Source organism: Meleagris gallopavo, chromosome 2 (genome assembly GCF_905368555.1).
Source record: "Meleagris gallopavo chromosome 2, MGAL_WU_HG_1.1, whole genome shotgun sequence".
Lineage (NCBI taxonomy): Eukaryota > Metazoa > Chordata > Aves > Galliformes > Phasianidae > Meleagris > Meleagris gallopavo.
In genome coordinates this window covers 57410068-57430959 of record NC_139405.1, presented here as the reverse complement: position 1 = coordinate 57430959, position 20892 = coordinate 57410068, and the positions used below count along the sequence as shown (strand labels likewise).

Here is a 20892-nt window from a genome sequence, read left to right as displayed (position 1 = left end):
TTCAAACACATACATATTTCTCACTGTTTTTCTGCCAGTGGGCTCTCTAGGAGAATACATTCATTGCTTCACAATTTGTTCCATGTCCTGAGGTGTTGCTTTACTTTGTCAGCCATATGCAGCATCTTTATGTCTGGAAACAGAAAGGTATTCCCACAACTCCTTTGGATTGGTTGAGGAATTTTCCTCTCTGCAGCATCCATAGTATGAGTTTTTAGTTATGAGATTGTCTTGTGATAGTTAATAGAAGGCAAAGAGGGGATGGAAATGCAAACTACTTTTGTTACATGCAGCCTCCTCTGATATTTTTCAAGTTAAAGAGTATTTGCAAGCAAAAAAAATCATACGTTAAAAATTTCTAAGCTGATTAGTGTCAGGAGATAGGCAAAAGCATTTCTTAAAAGAGAACTGACAATATCTTTTCCCAGACTCTCTTTACTGTTTGCATTACAGTTTAAACATGATTGGCCATGCTGTTATTGACTATAAAATGTATGAAGTGTAAGATTTCTGTAGTTTATCTTATGTCTAAATCCACAACTGTGCTATAGTTTTTAAACTACTCCTTAGATTTTCCAAATTACCTGTCCACTTTTCTCAGACTTTCTCCAAATTGCTTGTCTTTTTATAAGTTAGGATTTTATATGGGCTAGTCTGTAATGGGCAACATTAATTTTTCCTCTTTTTGTGAGGTAAACCTACCAATTTTTCCCTCTGTTTTATATTATATTGTCTTATTACTAACTTCCAAGCAATGAAGTCTTTCCTGTTCCCCAGCCGCTGTCTCTGCTTTTTATCACACTGTGCTTTTGGAGTAAATTCTCTGAAATGAGCATTAACTTTCAAAGAATGTGTGCCATAAAATATTTCTAGCTCAAACATATGCCTTAAACATTTATCAGAAATGAAATGGTTTTGCTGTTCTTCTCTCAGCTTGTGATGATGAATGTACAGGACTCCTTCTCAATGACCTAGATCGACTAAACCAGATGATCATGAGTGTTAACCTGACTGGTCCACTGCCTGCTCCATATAAATTGTTGTACAGTTTTGAAAACACAACACAGGAATTAAAGGTATGTATGCACATATATGCAAAGGTTTTATATTCACATACACAAATAATCATGCTCCAGTACAACTGTATATACATCTGTGCAAAAATGCCGCTATAAGTAGGTTCAGGGAATAGTTACTTCAAACTTGCTTTAGTTGGTAAGTAGTTATTAAAGTTATTGATTCTGACTTTTTTTAATATGTAAATCCTTGCAGCAGTAATTTGTTTACATATGTGCAAGGATTATATTGCAGACGCAGAAGAAGCAATACTTGATATAAATAAAATAGTGTTTATGCTTGTTGTCCAGAAGGCAGCTATGCATTGTATACAAGCTATGTTGCCTACCATGCTTACAGATGTTTCACTAAAATATGCCAAGCTGTCAAGATTCCTGAGGAAAATTCAATGGATGGATGTGACAAAAGGGTAAACGACAAAAGGGAATTGCATCATGTAATGAAAAGGAAATGCTTCTTGGTTGTTGTTTTTTTTTTTTTTTGTACAATATTTGGAAGCATGGAGAACTATAAAATACAGACTTTTACTTTCCTTCCTGTCCTTCCCCATCAGCATTTACTTTCACCTCAGCGAGCACCAGAGAGACTTCTTCAGTTAGCTCAGGAAAATCTGGATACACTGGTGACAGAAATGGATGAACTACTGACAAGAGTAAGTCTATGATCACATTGGGGTCTATGGGTTTGGTTAAAGCTGCATAATGACAGAATATGAATTAAACATGTATGAATAGATGAATTATAAGATGCTTCTCAGTCTCAATATTTGAAATAGCAGCAGCTTCTCTAAAAACACCTTTTTGTGAGCCAACTCACTGAGATATATTTTCTGTAAAGCCTTCTAATGTAAGACAGAACTAATAAAGACCTTCCAAGGATGAAGCTACTTGGAAAATCTGAGATCAAAGGAAATAGAGGTCTTGATATCAACTGCAGGTTATATTTCAAACTCAGTGTGCCTACCACATAGTTTCTCACATGGCTGGAGTCTTTGATTAGCTGAGGCTTTCGGAAACTGCGTTGCCTGGTTCCTGTCTTTTTCTTCTGACTTTTAGTTTGATCTCTGGTGAGACTATCTCATTTCTGCATTAACAACATCATCTCATAATACCCTCTTTTAAATCTGAGTTTGACTATCTCAAGATAGTTCTTAGTCTGTTTCCCTTGTAAGTTTGTCGCAATACAAGTAGCCTGGTTTCACTCAGATGTGCTTATTGTCCAGCCATCTCAAGCCCATTATAGGATTTATTTTATTTTATTTGCAGTATTATTTGCCATTAATATGTTGACATTGGCTAATTTGTTTGTTTGTTTCTTTGCTTGTTTTCTGGGAGCTCTAGAGGTGATGGTAGCCTTGTTTGATTCATTTCTTTTTAACAACTTTTATTGCAAGATAGTGAGATTCCTCATTTAACTTGTTCTCATTAAGAGTCTGTGAATGAGTAATTGAAATGGGGACAGGAGAACTCAAAGGAGAACTCAAATATTGTGGAGGATGTGTGCATTTATTTAAACATACACATTCTATTTTTATTTTATGAGAAAACTGAGAGTATTTTGGATTTCAGTTGATGTGCTACTTACTCTTTATATTGAAATATTGAAACTTTTTTTTTTTTTGTCAGAAGAAAATAGTATAAATTGTTCGACATAGTGGATAAAAAATAGGAAAATGAAACAAAGACAATAAAAACACGGTTATCCCAAGGGCATTAATGTGATGGTCTGACAAAAAATAATGTTAATGACTAGGTGCTCCCTGGCATTGAAATAGCAACATTAAGCAAAATATTCATTGCTGTGAGGTTGATATATACACCTGAGAGAATTTAGCTAAACTCCATGTAGTTTTAGCATACTTACAAAGCCAAAATTCTCAAAGCAATTGTTTTAATTGTTTGATATACTCAGTTTTGAAAATCTCTGTGAAACCTTGGATGGACAAGAAAGCATCTATAGCTAGTGTATGCATGTATATGCCCATGTGTTTGTGTACATACACACTTCCACACATACACATGCGCATATATATATATGTGAATGCATATGAGTTTATGGAAAGTTTCTTTTTTCACTTCTGCTTGATCTTTTTTTTTCTGCCAGAAATAACTACATTAGCTTTAAGTCTAGAAGTTGTGTGGGTTTTGGTTTTTTGTTTGTTTTGTTTTGTTTTGTTTTAACTCACAGGAGCCCTAAAAGCATAGAGAATTATATTTCTATTAAGATTTCTCAATCTTTTTTCTTTTGCGCAGTTGCTCTTTTGAGTAGCCTTTTCCAACTACTTCCCTCCATACTCTCTGTCCAGTGCCACCAAGCTTATATATATTTCAATCCATCCTGGAAATTACCTAAGATACGCTGCAAATTCTAAATTTCTGTGAACCAGTCTTCAGAGGAAAACTGTTGAAAATGTGATCTTAGGGAATTAACCAGGTTATAACCACTTTCCTTCCTGCTGTTTTCCCTTGTACAGTAAGTAAGTCACTTTATGATCTCCGGTTTAACTGGTAGAGGAATGTTAACTGAATAGGATGTTAGATTTTAATCTGGAGACTATCAAAATGTACTAAGTCCTACCCTTCTATTTCTATGTTTGTAAATAGGATTAATGTTTCAAAAAGAAGAATGGAATATTGAAGTCTCATTCCTAAATGAAGACATAGCATAAAACTACATAACATGTAATTGATGCACACAGTGCAACCACAGGTAGCAAACTTTCTGCCCATATCTGATTTTCAGAGTTGTGAAAGTGAAAGCAGTGGTGATAAGGATGAGGATTGTTGAGGAATCTTTTTCCATGAGCAAAAATTTCTAGTATTTTTATGATAAAATGTAGAAACAGTAGTATTTACTCAGTACAAAAAACTTTTCAACCACACATCTCATCTGTCAATGCAGCTTTTTTTTTTTTAATTTCTTTCAGTGACAAATTGTACCACATCTTCGTTATAAGACATACACAAGATCCTCATCTCTTTCTCTTGCACTGGTTACATTGTTATGTACTTGCGTACTGATTCCTACATCTGTTACCTAAGATAGACCTTTCATTTCACTATTTTTTATTAGAAACACCTCCTCCTTTCTAATGTCATACCTTCAGAGACCCTTCAGGGATCCTCTTGATTGAAGAGTGACTTATTTTGATTTTGTAAACTTCTTCATTTCTCCCCTACCATTAAATTTGTCAAGTTCAGAAATTTGTGGAAGTAGTAGTAGAGGCAACCTAGATTGCAACAATTGGACGCATATAGATGGTGAGCCAGGAGCTTCCATTTCTACAGTGGCATCCGAGTTTGCCTTCTCTCTGTTGTCTGCAGCCCACTTGCCACAGAAATGCATGTTGGGCTCCACTTCAAATGCCATCTTGAGGAGCTCCTTTGATGTGTAGCTGCTAATGTTAGTATAGTCTTCACATTAGATCAGGACATCTAATAGAACCTGTATCATTAAATACAAGCTGTGAATGTCACAAAGGCCGGCTTCACTGGTCTCAAATTCTTGCTTTATCAGACTTCTGTTGTGGAGATCTCCTTTATGCAAAGAGGTCTCATTTGTGTCCAAACAGATTCATTCCAAACCCTTGTTCTGGGCCAAGTCTGCTGGACTCTTATTCTTCGCCCAGAAAGAGACTGTTGCTTCTTTAAACTTAAACGTTAGCAGCAAGCTGAAGTCTGACTTTATGAAAATTATGAACAGTTGTAAACTGAATATATAGTAAATGAGTAGGATTTTATTAATAAACGGAAAGATTCAATTAGCCATGCAATGGCTAGGTGCAGTGTAAAAGATGTTTGTGATTTAATTTGGTTTATGGAGTTAAAGCTAGACCAGAAAATGAAGTGAAAGGTTATTTTTCAGCAAAGCAATTTATGGAAAAATACAGAAAGCATGCTGTGGAGTTGGATGAGATTTAAGTACTAAAGAGAACTGTTACAGAGTGAAAATGGAAACTGTTTGATGACAGATTAATATGCATGAAAATTTAGTGAATGCCACTCAGTCATAAATAGAGAGCTTAAAGTGGCCAATTGGAATTAACATGAATGCAAAAAAGTAATCAAAAATAAGAGAAGTCTATGCAAGCTTTTGATCGCCATTTGTAATAAAGGATGTAAAAATATATAATATAATGAATGTGAATGTGAAAATTCTAAAAAATAAAAATACAAGGCAAAGAATAAATGCCCGATTGGGGAGGATAAGACACTATGTAATAAAATTGTTCTCAATTACATAAAGAATGAAATTATATCGGAAATGGAAAGCTAAACTAGAGCAGTGGTACTGCAAGGCTGTTCTGTATTTCTGCCTTTTTTCTATCGCAGTCTCCTTTTACAATTCACTATAACGATATTTTAACTCCACATACAGGTAGGTGAAAGATTCCTCTAAGATATTTAGAGGAAGTAAGCATTAGCATGATTAAAGCTGCATAAATTTGAAAAAAAACTAGGATAAAAATAAAACTAACTCCCCCAGTCTTGTATGGGATCCTAATTCTTCTGGTGTCATCTGTTTAATTGTTTTCATATAAATTACTTGCTTAGTAACAACTCCAAAGTAAACCAAAATGGTAAGTAATATGATAATGCCAAGAATTTCATTGGAGAAACCCAGCTGTCCTGACATATCTTGAAGGCTTTCATGTAAAAGCTAATCAAGCAAAAATAAATGTCTTAAAGTGATACTATTTCTCTTTGATCGTTATTGATTCATATATATAATTACGTATCAATATTTTTATTTTATTTTGTTTTTTGTAACCTAGAAAATGTTCTTTACCGTTCAGTTCAAGTCAGTTTGCTTGGAGTTATTGGTTTCCTAGCCATTTCCCAGGGATCTGAAAAGCCATAATGCTCTGCTTCTAGTTCTATCTTGGGAGTGCAATTTGGACAGTCACAACCCAACCACTGGTTAAAGAGGAAAGAGAAGGAGTTGTTTTGTTGTTTTGTTTTATTCTGTTTTGTTTCACAATATGTCTTGACAAGCTTTGTTGCCTGAAATAGCTCACGTGTAATAAAAATGGGTCAATTTTGCAAATATAGATCTTGAAGAACTAAGTAGAAAGTATTAACATAATTCCTTTCCTCAACATGTTTTTCAGGTATGCAGCAGATGCCTGTCTTCGTACTACTTCATGCTGCTGTTATGATTCAATAAAATTATAAAGTCTTTAATTGCACAAAGCTTATGTGTTAGCAACCCTATAAGTTATAAGACAACAGCTTCAAACATTGGAGCTGAACAACTCTATTTCATTTCTTTTTCTCTTTTTCTTAGTTTAACTAATGTATGGATTTTAAATTCTCCTTGTTTGTTGGCGTAGTCTATTTGACAGCTCTTCAAGGGAAGAAAGAAAGAGGTCAAGATATCTGCTGCACATTGTCAATGGTAAAGTTCATAACTGTGAAACTATGGAAAGTGTCCCCTGAAGAATCTATTAAAAGCTTCTGAAAAATGTTTTTTTTTTTTAAGAATGTTCAGTGAAAATTTTCATCCTGTGTCTCTTTGTGTGCTGTGGCACATAACTAAAATCTCTAAGAACCTGAAGTAAAGTCTTCCAATTTTCATGAAGAAGAAAAGATAAAATTATTTGTGGAATTGTACAGAACATGTCATTTCCCATGCATCTGATCAATAATCCATTGCCTTTAGCCTGAGGAAAATTTTGTACGTAAATTCAGCCACTGGAGATTTTGCATAGTGAAGCCTTGTCCTGTTTACTAATTGAGCTTTTCCTGAATTTGCTTCACTAGGCTACCAAGGTGACAGCAGATGGTGAGCAAACAAAGCAGGATGCTGAGAGGACTAATGACAGAGCAAGATCTCTTGGACAGTTCATGAAAGGCATTCTCCAAGCTGCTGAAGGTATTGGAAAAAGCAAAATGTGCCAATTGTTTCTCAAGAAAGTTGAATGATGATGGGGAAGAGGGCCTGAGAGTCAGTGTGCAAGAGAGTTTAGCCACTGAAAAAAGTAGTCTGATTGAAACATTTCATTAAGAAACAAGCTTCTTATGAACACTGACTAGCAGAATATTGAGTATGTTCCTTCATTATTTTTTCAGATATTGGAAAAAAAGCTATTATGAAGAAGTAAACTAACAGGGCTTAGCTTTTGTTTCTCTACAAAGCAGTTATAAATATAGATTCATAAAAAGCATGATGTAATTTTAACACTTGGTCCATTATGATTTCATCTTATTTCCTCAAAATGACTTCAGAGATACATTTCTGCTTGCCATTAATGAACGTCTTCTGCTTGGAATTTGCAAGTGACTCCTAAGTAGTAACACGGAGCCAGCTTTCCTCCACAAGCTGATTCTCTGTATGTATAAAAGCAGTAAAAACTTATGAGTAAAAGTATTGTAGATGGCTTTGAGAAGCAAAACCTAAATACTGAATCACAGAATCACAGGGGTTGGAAAGGACCCCTGGAGATCATCTAGTCTAATCCTTCTGCTAAAGCATATTCCCTAGATTAAGTTGCAGAGGAAAGGGTCCAGGTGAATTTTGAATATCTCCAGGGAAGATTCCCTTCCCCCGTTGAACCTAGTTTTAAAAGTACTGCTAATCAATTCAGAACATTCTTGCCACTCTTGATCAGTTGTATCCTATCTGATGTCAATATGCCCAGTCTCTCAAAGGTGCATTCACGATTAATGAACCCGAGCCCTTGAGAATGACATATCCATGCAGCCAGTCACTCAATTGACCCATTCTCCACTTTCTACTTGAGTACCAGTCCCCAGGTAGGAGGGCAGAAGAGAAAAGGTGGCAGGAGACCTGTGTGGATGAGCAAGGAGCTCATGTGCAAGCTCAAAGGAAAGAAGAAGGTCCATGAAATGTGGAAAAAGGGTCTGACCACTTGGGAAGAATATAGGAATGTAGTCAGGGCCTGCAGGGATGCAACGAGGAAGGCTAAAGCCCGTCTGGAATTGAATCTGGCTAAAGTGATAAAGGATAATAGAAAAGGCTTCTTCAAGTATGTTAACAGCAAAAGGAAAACTAGAGAGAATGTGGGCCCCTTACTAAGTGAGGAGGGGGTTCTGGTAACGAGGGATGCTGAGAAGGCAGAGATACTGAATGCCTTCTTTACTTCCATCTTCAGTGAAAAGGCTCTCCTGTAGGAATCCCACACCCTGCAGGTTAGTGAGAGGGTCTGGGGAATGGGAGACTTCCCTTTAGTCAGGAAAGAGGACGTGCGTGAGCGCCTAGGCAGTACTAAGGTCCACAAGTCCATGGGACCTGATGGGGTGCATCCACGTGTGCTGAGGGAGCTGGCGGAGGTCATTGCCGAACCGCTCTCCATCATTTTTGAGAGGTCTTGGATAACAGGGGAGGTCCCTGAAGACTGGAGGATAGCCAATGTCACTCCGGTCTTCAAAAAGGGCAAGAAGGAAGATCCGGGTAATTATAGGCCTGTCAGCCTCACCTCTGTCCCTGGAAAGGTGATGGAACAGCTTGTGCTGGATACCATCTCCAGACAACTGGGAGAAAAGGAGGTTATCAGGAGTAGTCAGCATGGGTTCACCAAGGGGAGGTCGTGCTCGACCAACTTGGTGGCCTTCTATGATGCTGTCACATGCTAGGTAGATGGGGGAAGAGCAGTAGATGTAGTCTACCTTGATTTCAGAAAGGCATTTGATACTGTCTCCCACGACATCCTTATAACAAAGCTGAGGAAGTGTGGGATAGACAAGTGGACAGTGAGGTGGGTTGAGAACTGGCTGACTGGCAGAGCGCAGAGGGTCGTCGTTGGTGGTGCAGAGTCTGGCTGGAGACCTGTAACCAGTGGTGTCCCCCAGGGGTCTGTACTGGGTCCGGTCTTGTTCAACATCTTCATCAATGACCTTGATGAGAGGATAGTGGCCACCCTCAGCAAGTTTGCTGATGATATAAAGTTGGGAGGATTGGCTGACACGCCTGAAGGCTGTGCTGCCATTCAGCGAGACCTTGACAGGCTGGAGAGCTGGGCAGTAAGAAACCGGATGAGGTTCAACAAAAGCAAGTGTAGGGTCTTACACCTAGGGAGGAATAATTGCATGCACCAATACAGGCTGGGGGATGAGCTGCTGGAGAGGAGCCCTGCAGAGAGGGACCTGGGGGTCCTGGTGGACGACAGGTTGTCCATGAGCCAGCAGTGTGCCCTCGTGGCCAAAAAGGCCAATGGCATTCTGGGGTGCATTAAGAAGAGCGTGTCCAGCAGGTCAAGGGAGGTGATCCTCCCCCTCTACTCTGCCCTGGTAAGGCCTCATCTGGAGTACTGTGTCCAGTTCTGGGCTCCCCAGTACAAAAAAGACAGGGATCTCTTGGAAAGAGTCCAGCGGAAGGCCACAAAGATGGTGAAGGGCCTGGAGCATCTCCCCTAAGAAGAAAGGCTAAGTGAACTGGGTCTGTTTAGCCTTGAGAAAAGACGACTGAGAGGGGACCTGATCCAGGTTTATAAATATCTGAGGTGTGGCGGCCATAGCGGTGAGGCCAGTCTCTTTTCAGTGGTACGTGGGGACAGGACGAGGGGAAACGGACATAAGCTGCAGCATAGGAAGTTTCGCACGAATGTGCGTAAGAACTTCTTCACGGTGAGGGTGACAGAACACTGGAACAGGCTGCCCAGGGGGGTTGTGGAGTCTCCTTCTCTGGAGATATTCAAGATTCTCCTGGACACCTACTTGTGCAACCTGGTGTAGGGAACCTGCTTTGGCAGGAGGGTTGGACTCGATGATCTCTGGAGGTCCCTTCCAACCCCTACAACTCTGTGATTCTGTGATTTACTCTTGATCCCTTCAACAAAAAGGGGTTTGTCCTGGGACACTCAAAGAGCAGACTGATGTCATTGCAAGACCTTTTTCAATTATTTTGCAAGAGCTTTTCTTTGAACCAGCAAAATGCAAACATCATAACATTAAAGTTTTCTTCTTAATTATTTGCTTTAACCTACAAAACATGTGAATGAAATAGTATTTGATTTTTGGAAGGCAAGTTTTGATTTTTCCATTTTAATATTTAAGATATTCAGAAGTACCTATGCAACCGGGAACTCTTATTTCAAAGAAGCAAGTAGTTACTTGGAAGCCTGCTGCCTATGGAAAGACAAAAGTACTTTCTTAAAATTACAGATGGAACTGATTGTCATAAATCAGTTTTTTCTGGAACTATCTAGTTTAATATATTATAGTGTGATATGGTAGGAAAATTCAGTCAGTTCTTGATTATGATACCATATGCATAGCTATATCCTTCACTCTTTCTGTCCATTTCCGGATATCTGCTTCTAAACACGAGTTCACTATCTGTGGGTGACTTTCATTCCTCTTCCCTCCTTCTCTTTCCCAGATTTCCCAGTCGTTTATTCTTCAGATTGCTAAATCTGAAGCTAAAAATGAAATATTCTGAAGTTCTTCAAAAGTAATTTAAAATCTCATTTTCACTGTTTGCTCTTTAATTCTGTGAGCAATATCCTAGGTTATCTTTCTGCTATTTTAAATGTTAATTGCAAATTCTTTCTTCTGAGGGGAGGAAAAGAAGAGGAATGCATTTCTTATGCTGCATATAAAATCTTTTTCATTGTAATTATTGTGCTTAAAAGAGAGCTAGAATAAAAGTTTTGATGAGACATATCTCTCACTTGTTACTGTTCACAAGATTAACCACCTTTTTACTTCATAGCAGGAATAATCATTGCAAATTGCATTTGACTTGCTGATAGAGTTGATATGAAAGTTCTTAAGGCTTCTCTGTCCTTTTTATTTACTAACTCCCTCCATGCATGGTTTTTGCCCACTTGCAGCTGTAAATCAAGATGCTATAAGACTGAATGAGACGCTTGAAACCCCAGACAAGGCCCTGGAGAAGAGTCTTCCAGAACTGCAGAGTGAGGCTGACAGAATGGTCATAGAGATGAGAAGTAAAAAGCTGAATGTGCAAGAAAGAATAGCTCAAGATGAGTTCAAGTGAGTAGAGAGACCACTATCTTCATCCTCTCGGTGATAGTATCTGATTCTTGTCATCCATTCTAACCAAGGTTTCAAGCTGGGGCTTACAGAAATGTGAAGGAAAGCAGAGTCTAGCATTTCCCATCCATTAATGTAGCACTTACATTTTTTGAAATGCTTATGTAAGTAGAAACCGCTTCCTATAAAATTACTTCTTTACTCCACAGATACCAGTGATGTTTATAATAAAATTATAAGCAATTTTTTTTTCTTATTTTTAGCTTCTACTTCACATCTGATGAAAGGTTTTAGTACCAAAGATCTTGGAAAAAAATCTACGGGATCTATGTGTTTTCCTTGTTTGTTTGTTTGTTTGAAGGAAGACTAATTGGTCTAATAAAAATATTAGCTGCTTGAAAAGTTTGTCACATAGCATGGACATTCCAAGCAGTATAGAATCAGATTTGCACTGTCTATCTTATACTTTAAACATACTTTCAAAAAATCCCACCAGTAAAATATTTCTGCTATACTTCTGATAGTTCAGCTTTGTTTTCCTGAGAAAGGGTATACTGAAAATGTATTCTTCACTGCTGATTTATTGCTTTTACTTCTGATTTGCTGAGTCTTTTTTTTTTTTTTTTTTTTTTTTTTTTTTTTTTTTTTGTGTGTGTGTGTGTGTGTGTCTGTTTTCTACTCCCACACAGAAATAGGACTTGAAAAAAAATAGGACTGAGAAAAATGTAGCCAGACCTTAGAAAGTGCTGTTTGCAATTTTTGGCAGACTGGCAGAAATGCTCTCAAACATGATGTTTTTAGTCCTCAAATGCTGCAGCCAATGTGAAACTGTCATGCCAGATTGAAATCAATCCAACAGTGAGAGCAGGAAATGCAGTGCTGTTGGATTTTTTCGTTCTCTCCTTCTAGCCATTCTTCTTGAAATATGCAAAGCAAGTGTTTTCATTCCTGGTGAAGGAATGCATCTTTTTAATAGAAATACATAAAAATATCTACTGAATTAAATAAATGTCTAATGGCAGTTTCTTAACAATGTGGCCATTGAGATCCAAGAAATTTTTATAGTGAATTTATAGGGGAGGAAGAAAAGATCACTGGACAGTGTTGTCTGTTGCTGCCTTTTGAAAAAAAAATGACTTAAGACTGCTTAAGTAATGTAACAAGATAGTGTATTGAATGTTTACTTTAAGGAGAAAAAGTATAAAGAAAAAACAGTCATTTTTAAAACTGTGTGTATGCATGTGTGTGCACACATATGGTACAATACACTCATATTATTTACAGACACAACTAGAAATAGTTATTTATGAATATCTACACATTTTCTTATCACTTTGAGGTTGTTAATCATCTCTATTCTTTGGTGAGTTATCTCTTTGCAGGGATTGTGTTCTGCTTTCAGGATTTGGTCTATTAAATAAGGAAGGTAGATGAAGTAAAGACTTCTTACTTTCAGAGATGTTAAAACTTCTCTTCCATTTCTAGATTTTTTCCTCATTTGTTTTCCTTCAATCTTTCAAAATCAAGTATGTAATCTGGTTATCTTTCTGTACTAAAATGACATATCAGTAAATATTTTCTCTGTAAAGATATCATGTTAAAAATACAACAGTTTCTGCTCTAGACCCCTAATTTTTGTTATTTCTGAAATAAATATTTCAGTGTTTTGTAATATTTCAGTATTATAATATTATAAATGTTACTGAGTTTGTACTGAATGATGCTATGAACCAGAATTCTGCTTTTTTAGTTGATGTGCTTGGATAGCTTTTTTCTTAATGTCTATGTGTTTTTTTATCAATTAATTTGTCTGATAGCTTTTAAGCTACTGCAAACTCCTGTTATATACAGTTTCCTATTAGTAGTGAATTGGATAAGTCAACCATACACTCTTTAAAAGCTGCCTCCTGCATTTCGACCTTATTACCTGATATATTCACTTTTGGTTTTGGAGAGTAATTGAACAACTGATCACCTTATCCAGGGTATTCACGATTTTATAAGCCTCTATCTTAGATAATTTCCTCTATGCATAGAAAAATTCTAAAATATTTAGTGTCTCGTATAGATACAGCTTAATTTTGAATATTTTATCAGCAGTTTCTAATGTTTCTTTTGTTCCCTCATACTGATTTGAAAGATCCAGATCATTATACATTTCAGATATTAGGCCAGATGTTTGATTATTTGTTCTTCAAATACTTAGTATAGTTTGGATCTTTTCTAGGAAGATATCAAGTGAAAGTAGTATCGCTTGAATGTAAAAGAGAGTATTTTGGGAGACGTAATACAGACCAGTCACAACGAAATTCTAATACATAAAACAAAGAAATACATGGAGCAGTCATTGGCTTGTACTGTAGGCATCAGTACAGGTTAGGGGATGATCTGCTGGAGAGGAGCACTGCGGAGAAGGACCTTGGGGATTCTGGGATCCTTGTAGACTACAGGTTGACCATGACCCAGCAGTGTGCCTTTGTGGACAGGAAGTCCAATGGTGTATTAAAAAGAGAGTGGCCAGCTGGTTGAGGGAGGTGATCCTCTCCTTCTATTCTGCCCTGGTGAGGTCACGTTTAGACTACTGTGTACAGTTCTGGGCTCCCTAGTTCCCTTGGGTGTCTCATAGAAGGAGTCCAGCAGAAGACCACAAAGATTATAAAGGGCCTGGACAATCTCCTGTATGAGGAAAGATGAAGTAACCTGGGTCTCTTCAGCCTAGGGAAAAGAAGACTGAGAGGGGATCTGAAAAATGTTTATAAATATCTAATGAGAGGTGAGAGTCAGATGGATGGGGCCAGGCTCTTCTCGATTGTGTAGCAATTGGACAAGGAGTAATGGCCTAAAACTTTTTCATAGGAACATTCATATTAACATGCAGAAGAACTTCTATATGATAAGGGTGATGGAGCCCTGGAACAAGTTGCTTGAGGAGGTTGTGGGGTCTCCTTCTATGGAGATATTCAAGACCCGTCTGGACGCCTGCCTGTGCAACCTATTGTAGGGTACCTGCTTTAGTAGGGGAATTGGACTCGATGAGCTCTTGAGGTACCTTCCAACCTCTGTGATTCTGTGGTTCTTTGACTTGTATTTCATTAGACAGAGCAGAGAGTAAAATCCATAAGAGGTCAAAGTAGAATTGTTAGCTTTACAGAACCAATGAGTTGTCTTGAGTTTGATTACTGGTTAGATAAGCAGTTTGTGCTGTGCTGAAAGGCAAGATTATAAAAAGGATGTGTTGTATTAATACAAATAAATGAAATGTTTCAGAAAATCTTATTTACTACCAGATATTAACAATGTCAATTTACCTTCCTTCATCCCCCCCCCCCCCCCCCCCCCCCAAAATGCTCTTAAGAACAATCATAATTCCATTTCATTAAGCATGTGTTCTCTTGAAAGGTAAAGTCCATTTCATTACATGATGTTAAGAATATTTTGATTATTAGGTGTAAGAAATATGAATTCAATATATTTATGTTATGGTGTATTGCAGGAATGCTGAAGATCTTTTGAACAAAGTGAAGAAATTATTTGGAGAGCCCAGTGAGAAAAATGAGGATCTCAAAAATGAAGTCTGGGACAAGTTAACAAACTACCACACCAATGTTGACGATGCTCGAGATCTGCTAAGAGATGCTATGAATAAAATTAGAGAGGCTAATTATTTATCTGCGGTCAACAAAAATAACTTGACCATGGTAGAGGTGAGTGCTGACAAGCTGTATCCTTGACTAAGTAAATGTCTGATCAAAGTCTGAAACTTTGCATGAACACTATGTAGCTAAATCTTGAAGGAAAAAAAAAAAAAAAAAAAGTAAAACAAAAATATTATTCAAATATAACTAAACTTGATGTAAATATAAGCAAATGTATTCTTCAGAATCAGGAAACAATTGGCTTGTAAAAGGAAAATTCCTTGACAGCTCTCTTACCAAAGTAGTGCTTACTGCTTATATACTGTGGGGGATGCTGTTGAATTTGTTATACTGGGGGAGGTTGAATTCGTCCAAGTATGAGTATTCATGCAACATCAAAATAGAATTCAGTTAAAATCTTTGTTATCGTATATTTACTCCCGGGAAGTTTGCACTTTGATCTTCTTCTCCAACCCCTAGGAAGAGTATGCAGATATTACACAGTAATTAATCAAACTCTATCTTCCATGGTTAGTAGTCGTTATAAATGATCTCCCTCATAGCAAAGAGGTCTGCTTTTGATTTAATTTAAATTGCAAAGACTCAAAGAGCACATTATACTGTACATTAACAAGCATTTAACTGAGATATTAAGTGCAGAGTCAACTTAATGAAGATAAATTTTTCCACTGTTTATATCTTGATGAGCTTTCACCTTACGTGAAATGATGAGGTTAGAGTTCCAGGATCTCAGTTCTGTCGAGATTCGTGGGCTTGATTGAATTAAGGAAATACAGTGCTGTACGTAAGTTAGATGATCTCTATTCTCTGCATTTTATTCCCAAAGGTAAAAGGAGAAAGGCTGGATAATCAACTGCTGTGTCAGTTTTTAAAATATTATCTGTATCACAGTATGAAAATGCCTAAGATATCCCTTTCAGCAATCTTGTCCAAAACAGTGGTTTTGAGAAGATTTGTTGTTTTGTTTTTTGGGGTTTTTTTGTTTGTTTGTTTCTGTTTTGTTTTGTTTTGTTTTGTTTTGTTTTGTTTTGCTTTTCTTTTATCCCTGCTTTGACCAACAGACCATTATAGTGCTCTTTAGACTACAATGACATGGTCACCTATGAGGCTAACCTATGATACCTAATGGATCTTACACAGGAAATCACTAGTTGCTTACTCAGAAAACCACCATTATTACACAGTATGTAGTATTTCTACTATATGGAAAATCAAGAATCCAAAGGTTCTTCTGAACCATCATCTTTTATTTTTATATTTATTTTGAAGTGAAAAAACAGTGGACATAAAGACAAAAGCAACAGAATACTTTGACAAATTTTGCCTTCATGACTAGTGTAGATAATTGTCAAAATGAGAAACTTGTACATCTAGGTAAAGGTTAGGATTTCTAATTACTGTCTGATTCATTTTACCCTAGTACTACAGTCAATAGCCTCTATAATAGAGCAACAAAAAATGTACCATGTGGGAGGGAGAGGATACAAAGCTGGGGATGGGAAGAGAAAGAAAGATATCTTATGTTAAATGTGCTCTATTGCTGTTACTGTCTTTGCTCGGAAAGATCAGAGAATTCCAGAAGTCTGACCTTCTGGAATGGTGAAAAAATACACACTGTATTGGTTTCAAATGCTGGCATCGCTTTCAGCACACTCACATTTTGATCTATGTGAACACATCTTATAGAAAAAGAAGCAAGCTGTAGAAGATGGCAGGCAAGGTGTTGAGAAGAGTCTGCAGGAAGGGAATGATATCCTTAATGAAGCCAACAACCTCACAAATGACATCAACATAGCTGTAGAGGTAGGTGTTTTATCATCTAATTAGTACAATCAGTACAGAAACAAAGCGTTTAATTCAAGTAGCTCCTTAGTTTTGTTTTTTATTTATCAATGTTAATATATTTGCATTTGAAGGAATCATTTTTCTATTGCTTTATGACAGAAGATCAAACCTGGTATATAGACAAAATAAAGTTTGAGATTTAAATGATTCATTGGATTACACAAAGAGCTAGAAAAATGATGATTTTTCATTGTATCTTTTGAAAATATGGTATTGTGATTGTGGTACTGACTTTGTCCCTAGAATTGCAGATGCAGCAAACCTGTTCATAGTCTCACGGTGACTCTGTGATCTAGATGTAGATTTATCTGCACCAAGACTGTTCATATCAGAAGGAAAATTCAGAAATAATTTGTTGCCTGTGGCAACAATTTTAAATCTAGATAGATCAGAGAAATGACTGGATTGCAGTCTCATTTTACACAATGTTTTTGAAAGTTTTACCTTAAAAGTTTTATCAATGGAGTTTGCAGCCTTACCTATACATAGATATGACTAGTTCTGGCAACATTTCCATCTTGCACTGTAAATTGTTGTAATGAATGGAAATAAGTGTGGTAAAATGGGATGGAAAACAATTTGAGACATCTTATTAAGACAGAAATGGCAGGTCTCCAAAAGCATAATTCTTACTAAGGTATTTTGATATTCAGGAATACATTTGAGTCAATCAAATGGTCATGTAACATGAAACTTCTGTCATTGACTAGTTATTATTGGGAGGATGCTTATGAATTAATATAACTACGTATGCATCTATATCTAGGATATAAATCCAAAATTAAGTATTTAAACTTTCTAGTTTATTAATTGTAAAATAATAAATTGAAGGGCAAATAATTGTGGTATACTGTTTTGTTTCCCTTCTGCTCTCCAGTCTAACCATTCCTTTATTTTTTCCATATTAGTTCCTCTCAAGTGTTAATGCATGTGTAAGTTATGACTTAGTATCTTCCAAGAAAAATGTATAAAGGGCTACAGAATGCTTGCATTCAGATACTTAAAGGTATTATTATATCATTTTATGTCAGTACGTGGAAAGTGTTGCAGATAAGATACAGTCAATGTCTGATCAGCTGAAGGATAAAATAGATGATTTATCACAAGAAATTCAAGACAAAATGCTTCCAGAAAAGGTATTACAAGCTGAGAACCATGCAGCGCAGCTGAATGAATCATCTGCAATACTGGATGGGTAAGGCAGCCATTCATTGGTGATGGTAAAATCATAAAACAGATTTTTTTAAGACCACTTAACAGAAACTGAAGGGCATTCTTTTCAGGCTTTGATATCCTGCCCTTCAAAAACAGGAGGTAAGAAAAATTTTTTCTCTCTACTTGACATTCTCATTTCTATTTAGCCAAGCTCAAAGAGGAAAGGACTGTAAGAATGACATAACTCATCATGAATATAATTTTTTTGAAAGTCTGGAAGAGTGGTTTTCATTTACTGGGAGAGAATGAGGGGAGCGCATTTGTTTTGTTGATTGTCTGCATTTAAGAAAACAATAAAAAGGAAGTGTAATTTGCAGCTCTAAAATTTACAAATATATTATGGATATTCTGTGTCCCAGACTTCTTCCCATATAGTTCTAGAAAAGCACTGCATGAATAAAAAGCTTTCAGTTTTGTTTTTTAAGATCATACAAACATCTGAGTTGGAAGGGACCCCTAAAGGTTATCTAGTCCAACTCCCCTGCAGTGACTGGGGACAGCTACAGGTAGATCAGGTTGCTCAGAGCACCATCTAGCTTGGCTTTGAATGTCTCCAGGGTCAGGTCATCCATCACCACCCCAGGCAAACTGCTCGAGCATCTCACCACCCTTATTGTAAAAAAAAAAAAAAAAACAAAAAAAAAAAAACTAGTATCTAATTTATACCTCCTCTCTTTTAGTTTGAAACTATTGTGATAGAATAAGGGGAAATAGATCCTATTTTTCTTGTAGCTCCACTTTCTTATAGCTCCACTTTCAATATTGAAAGGCTGCTGTTAGTTCTCCATAGAGAACTAACCTTCCCTTTTCCAGGCTGCACAGCCCCAGCTTTCTCAGCCTATCCTCATAGGGGAAGTGTTCCATCCCTTGGATCATTTTTTTGGCCTCCTTCTAGATATGCTCTAGCAGGTTGAGATCTGTCCTGTATTGATAACTCCACGTCTGGACACAGTACTCCAGGTGAGGCCTCACCTATGTGGAGCAGAGGGACAGGATCACCTCTCTCAACCTGCTGGCCACACTTCTTTTGATGCAGCCCAAGATATGGTTGGCTTTCTGGACTATGAGGGCACATTGCTGGCTCATGTCCAATTTACGTTCAACCAGTACCTCCAAGTCCTTTTCAGCAGGGCTGTGCTCTATCCTTGTATCCCACAATCCTCCAGATCAATAACATGGTCTTTTTTTTTTTTTTTTAATTGTTGTTTACATCTTTTAAAGACTTCAGTATCCCAAAGAGTTGTGAACAGTCACATTTTTTTCTACTCAGGCTCTGCACTTTTGAGGAAGAGGCACAATTATCTTTAATAAAGATTCGAATTCTTGCAAAATTTTTGGCTTCTAAGTAGTCTAATTTATGTTTTAAGGACTACATAAAATAATGATAGCTGAGTAAAAAGGATTTAAAGGGTACTATTTCTAGAAGAAAGTGGCTTTTGTAAATGGTATACGAACTGTCTGATAATGATAAATATCATGCTATACGTCTGGACCTAAAGTAGATGACTAGTACTATATCCCCCTACCATAAATCTAAATATCCAAATACATGGAAAGCTGGGAGGAACTAAGTTAAGAAGAAGTGAAAATATAAGTATTTTGTCTCCTTAATAAGATGTTGACAAGATAAATTTTGAGATAGAGGTTTTTGACTGCTTAAGTAGACTTTTTGTGTTTGTATACATGTGCTTCTTTCTTAATGTAAGCCTTAGGGAGCCTAGGGTAATGTTTAAAGCACTTTAATACCCTTTAGGAGGGTTAGTGTAGCCCTTTATTCTTTACTATGATGTAGCAGTACTATGTATACTTCCATATGATCCAGACATCACCTTCAGTTTCTTAGTGTAGACAGTAAAAATGCAGAATAAAAGACATTTAAAATTATCTTTAAAAGCAAACTATTGAAACTTTAAATTTCTAGTGTGGTCAGATTCGTAGTCTCAAAGGAGAAAGAAATACCAATGTCTTTTGTCATCTTACATCAGGACAAAGAAATACCAATGTCTTTTGTCATCTTACATCAGGACAAAGTTGTTTAGTTCATGAACTGTAAAGCCATACTTTACAGGAATCTTCAGCATCTATCTATCTAAGGAATTCAAAAATGCATCTATCCTCACAACTGGCATTTGGGCATCTTTCAGATAATACTAAATTTGCTGAAAAATGACACTTCATCTTATAAGAGAAATTGAGGAAGAGCTCTTTCTCTCAAATCACCCCCTAAGGCTTCAAATAGCTTACTGATTGATGGTGACGATATTCTGGTAGGAGTTAGAACACGGAACAGATCATGAATTTAACCTAGAAAAAAAGATTGTTATTTTTCCTGTATACAAAGAAGTATTAGTATAGGCTTTTCCCTTGTGCCTAATAGCCCACTGATGAATAAATGTCATTGGTTTGTGGAAAATTCATTTTAGTTCCTTCCTAACCAGGTTTATGAAACGTATTTCTAAGCAGTACTTTAGCTACTATCTAGATAGCTATTGTAGGTTGCTCGTTTCTCTTAGTCAGTATCACAAAAAAACTTACTGCAACCTATTAAGTTTCATCTTTAGTTGAGGAGAGAGAAGGCTCTTCTAGGACTGATGCTGATGCAGCTCAATCATGTGGCAATCAAGGGAATTTATTTCCCCCTGTTCACTGCATGCAAAGTCCAGGGAAAATCCATCCCCTTTGTTTTTCCTGTTGCATTTTGTGGAAATAATTAAATACTCACTGAGGCAAGGATTGGAGCCCAGCTACCTCAGTTCTCCAGAGAATATACAAATTATCAGATTAGAGAATGAATTTCCCTCTTTTCCGCACTTTCTTTCTCAATGACTAAGTATTTTCTATGTGCTGGAACACATCCAAGTGAAGTAGTCCCTGCCTCCATTATGTTATCATGCACCTCAATACCCAGAACATTTCCTTGAGAGATAAAAATCCAAGTTCACATCCATTCTGTCTATCTCAAGTAGGAATTTGGACCCACGTAGAGTTTCTTCAGGGAACATATCATAAGTAGCAGGCTGTAGTGTATTCTGAGAGAGACATCTTCAAATTTATTGTGCATGCAGTACTTTTTGTAGATAATATTTGAATATGCCACACAGAAAGAGTGAAAGAAAAGTGATTTCTCTATCTTAGTGTCTAGA

At 36.8% G+C, this 20892-nt stretch overlaps 1 protein-coding gene across 5 annotated transcripts in view; it reads left to right on the top strand.

The window, feature by feature from the left end:
- LAMA2 (laminin subunit alpha 2) overlaps positions 1–20892 on the top strand; it is a 337231-nt gene that overhangs the window by 253507 nt on the left and 62832 nt on the right. For all 5 annotated transcript variants that reach the window (XM_085217335.1, XM_085217334.1, XM_085217332.1 and 2 more), the window contains 7 exons: positions 934–1076; positions 1631–1729; positions 6840–6951; positions 10871–11033; positions 14527–14737; positions 16376–16492; positions 17566–17729. In XM_085217335.1, coding sequence (XP_085073461.1) covers positions 934–1076; positions 1631–1729; positions 6840–6951; positions 10871–11033; positions 14527–14737; positions 16376–16492; positions 17566–17729 — 1009 coding nt within the window. The remainder of the gene's footprint in view (positions 1–933; positions 1077–1630; positions 1730–6839; positions 6952–10870; positions 11034–14526; positions 14738–16375; positions 16493–17565; positions 17730–20892) is intronic.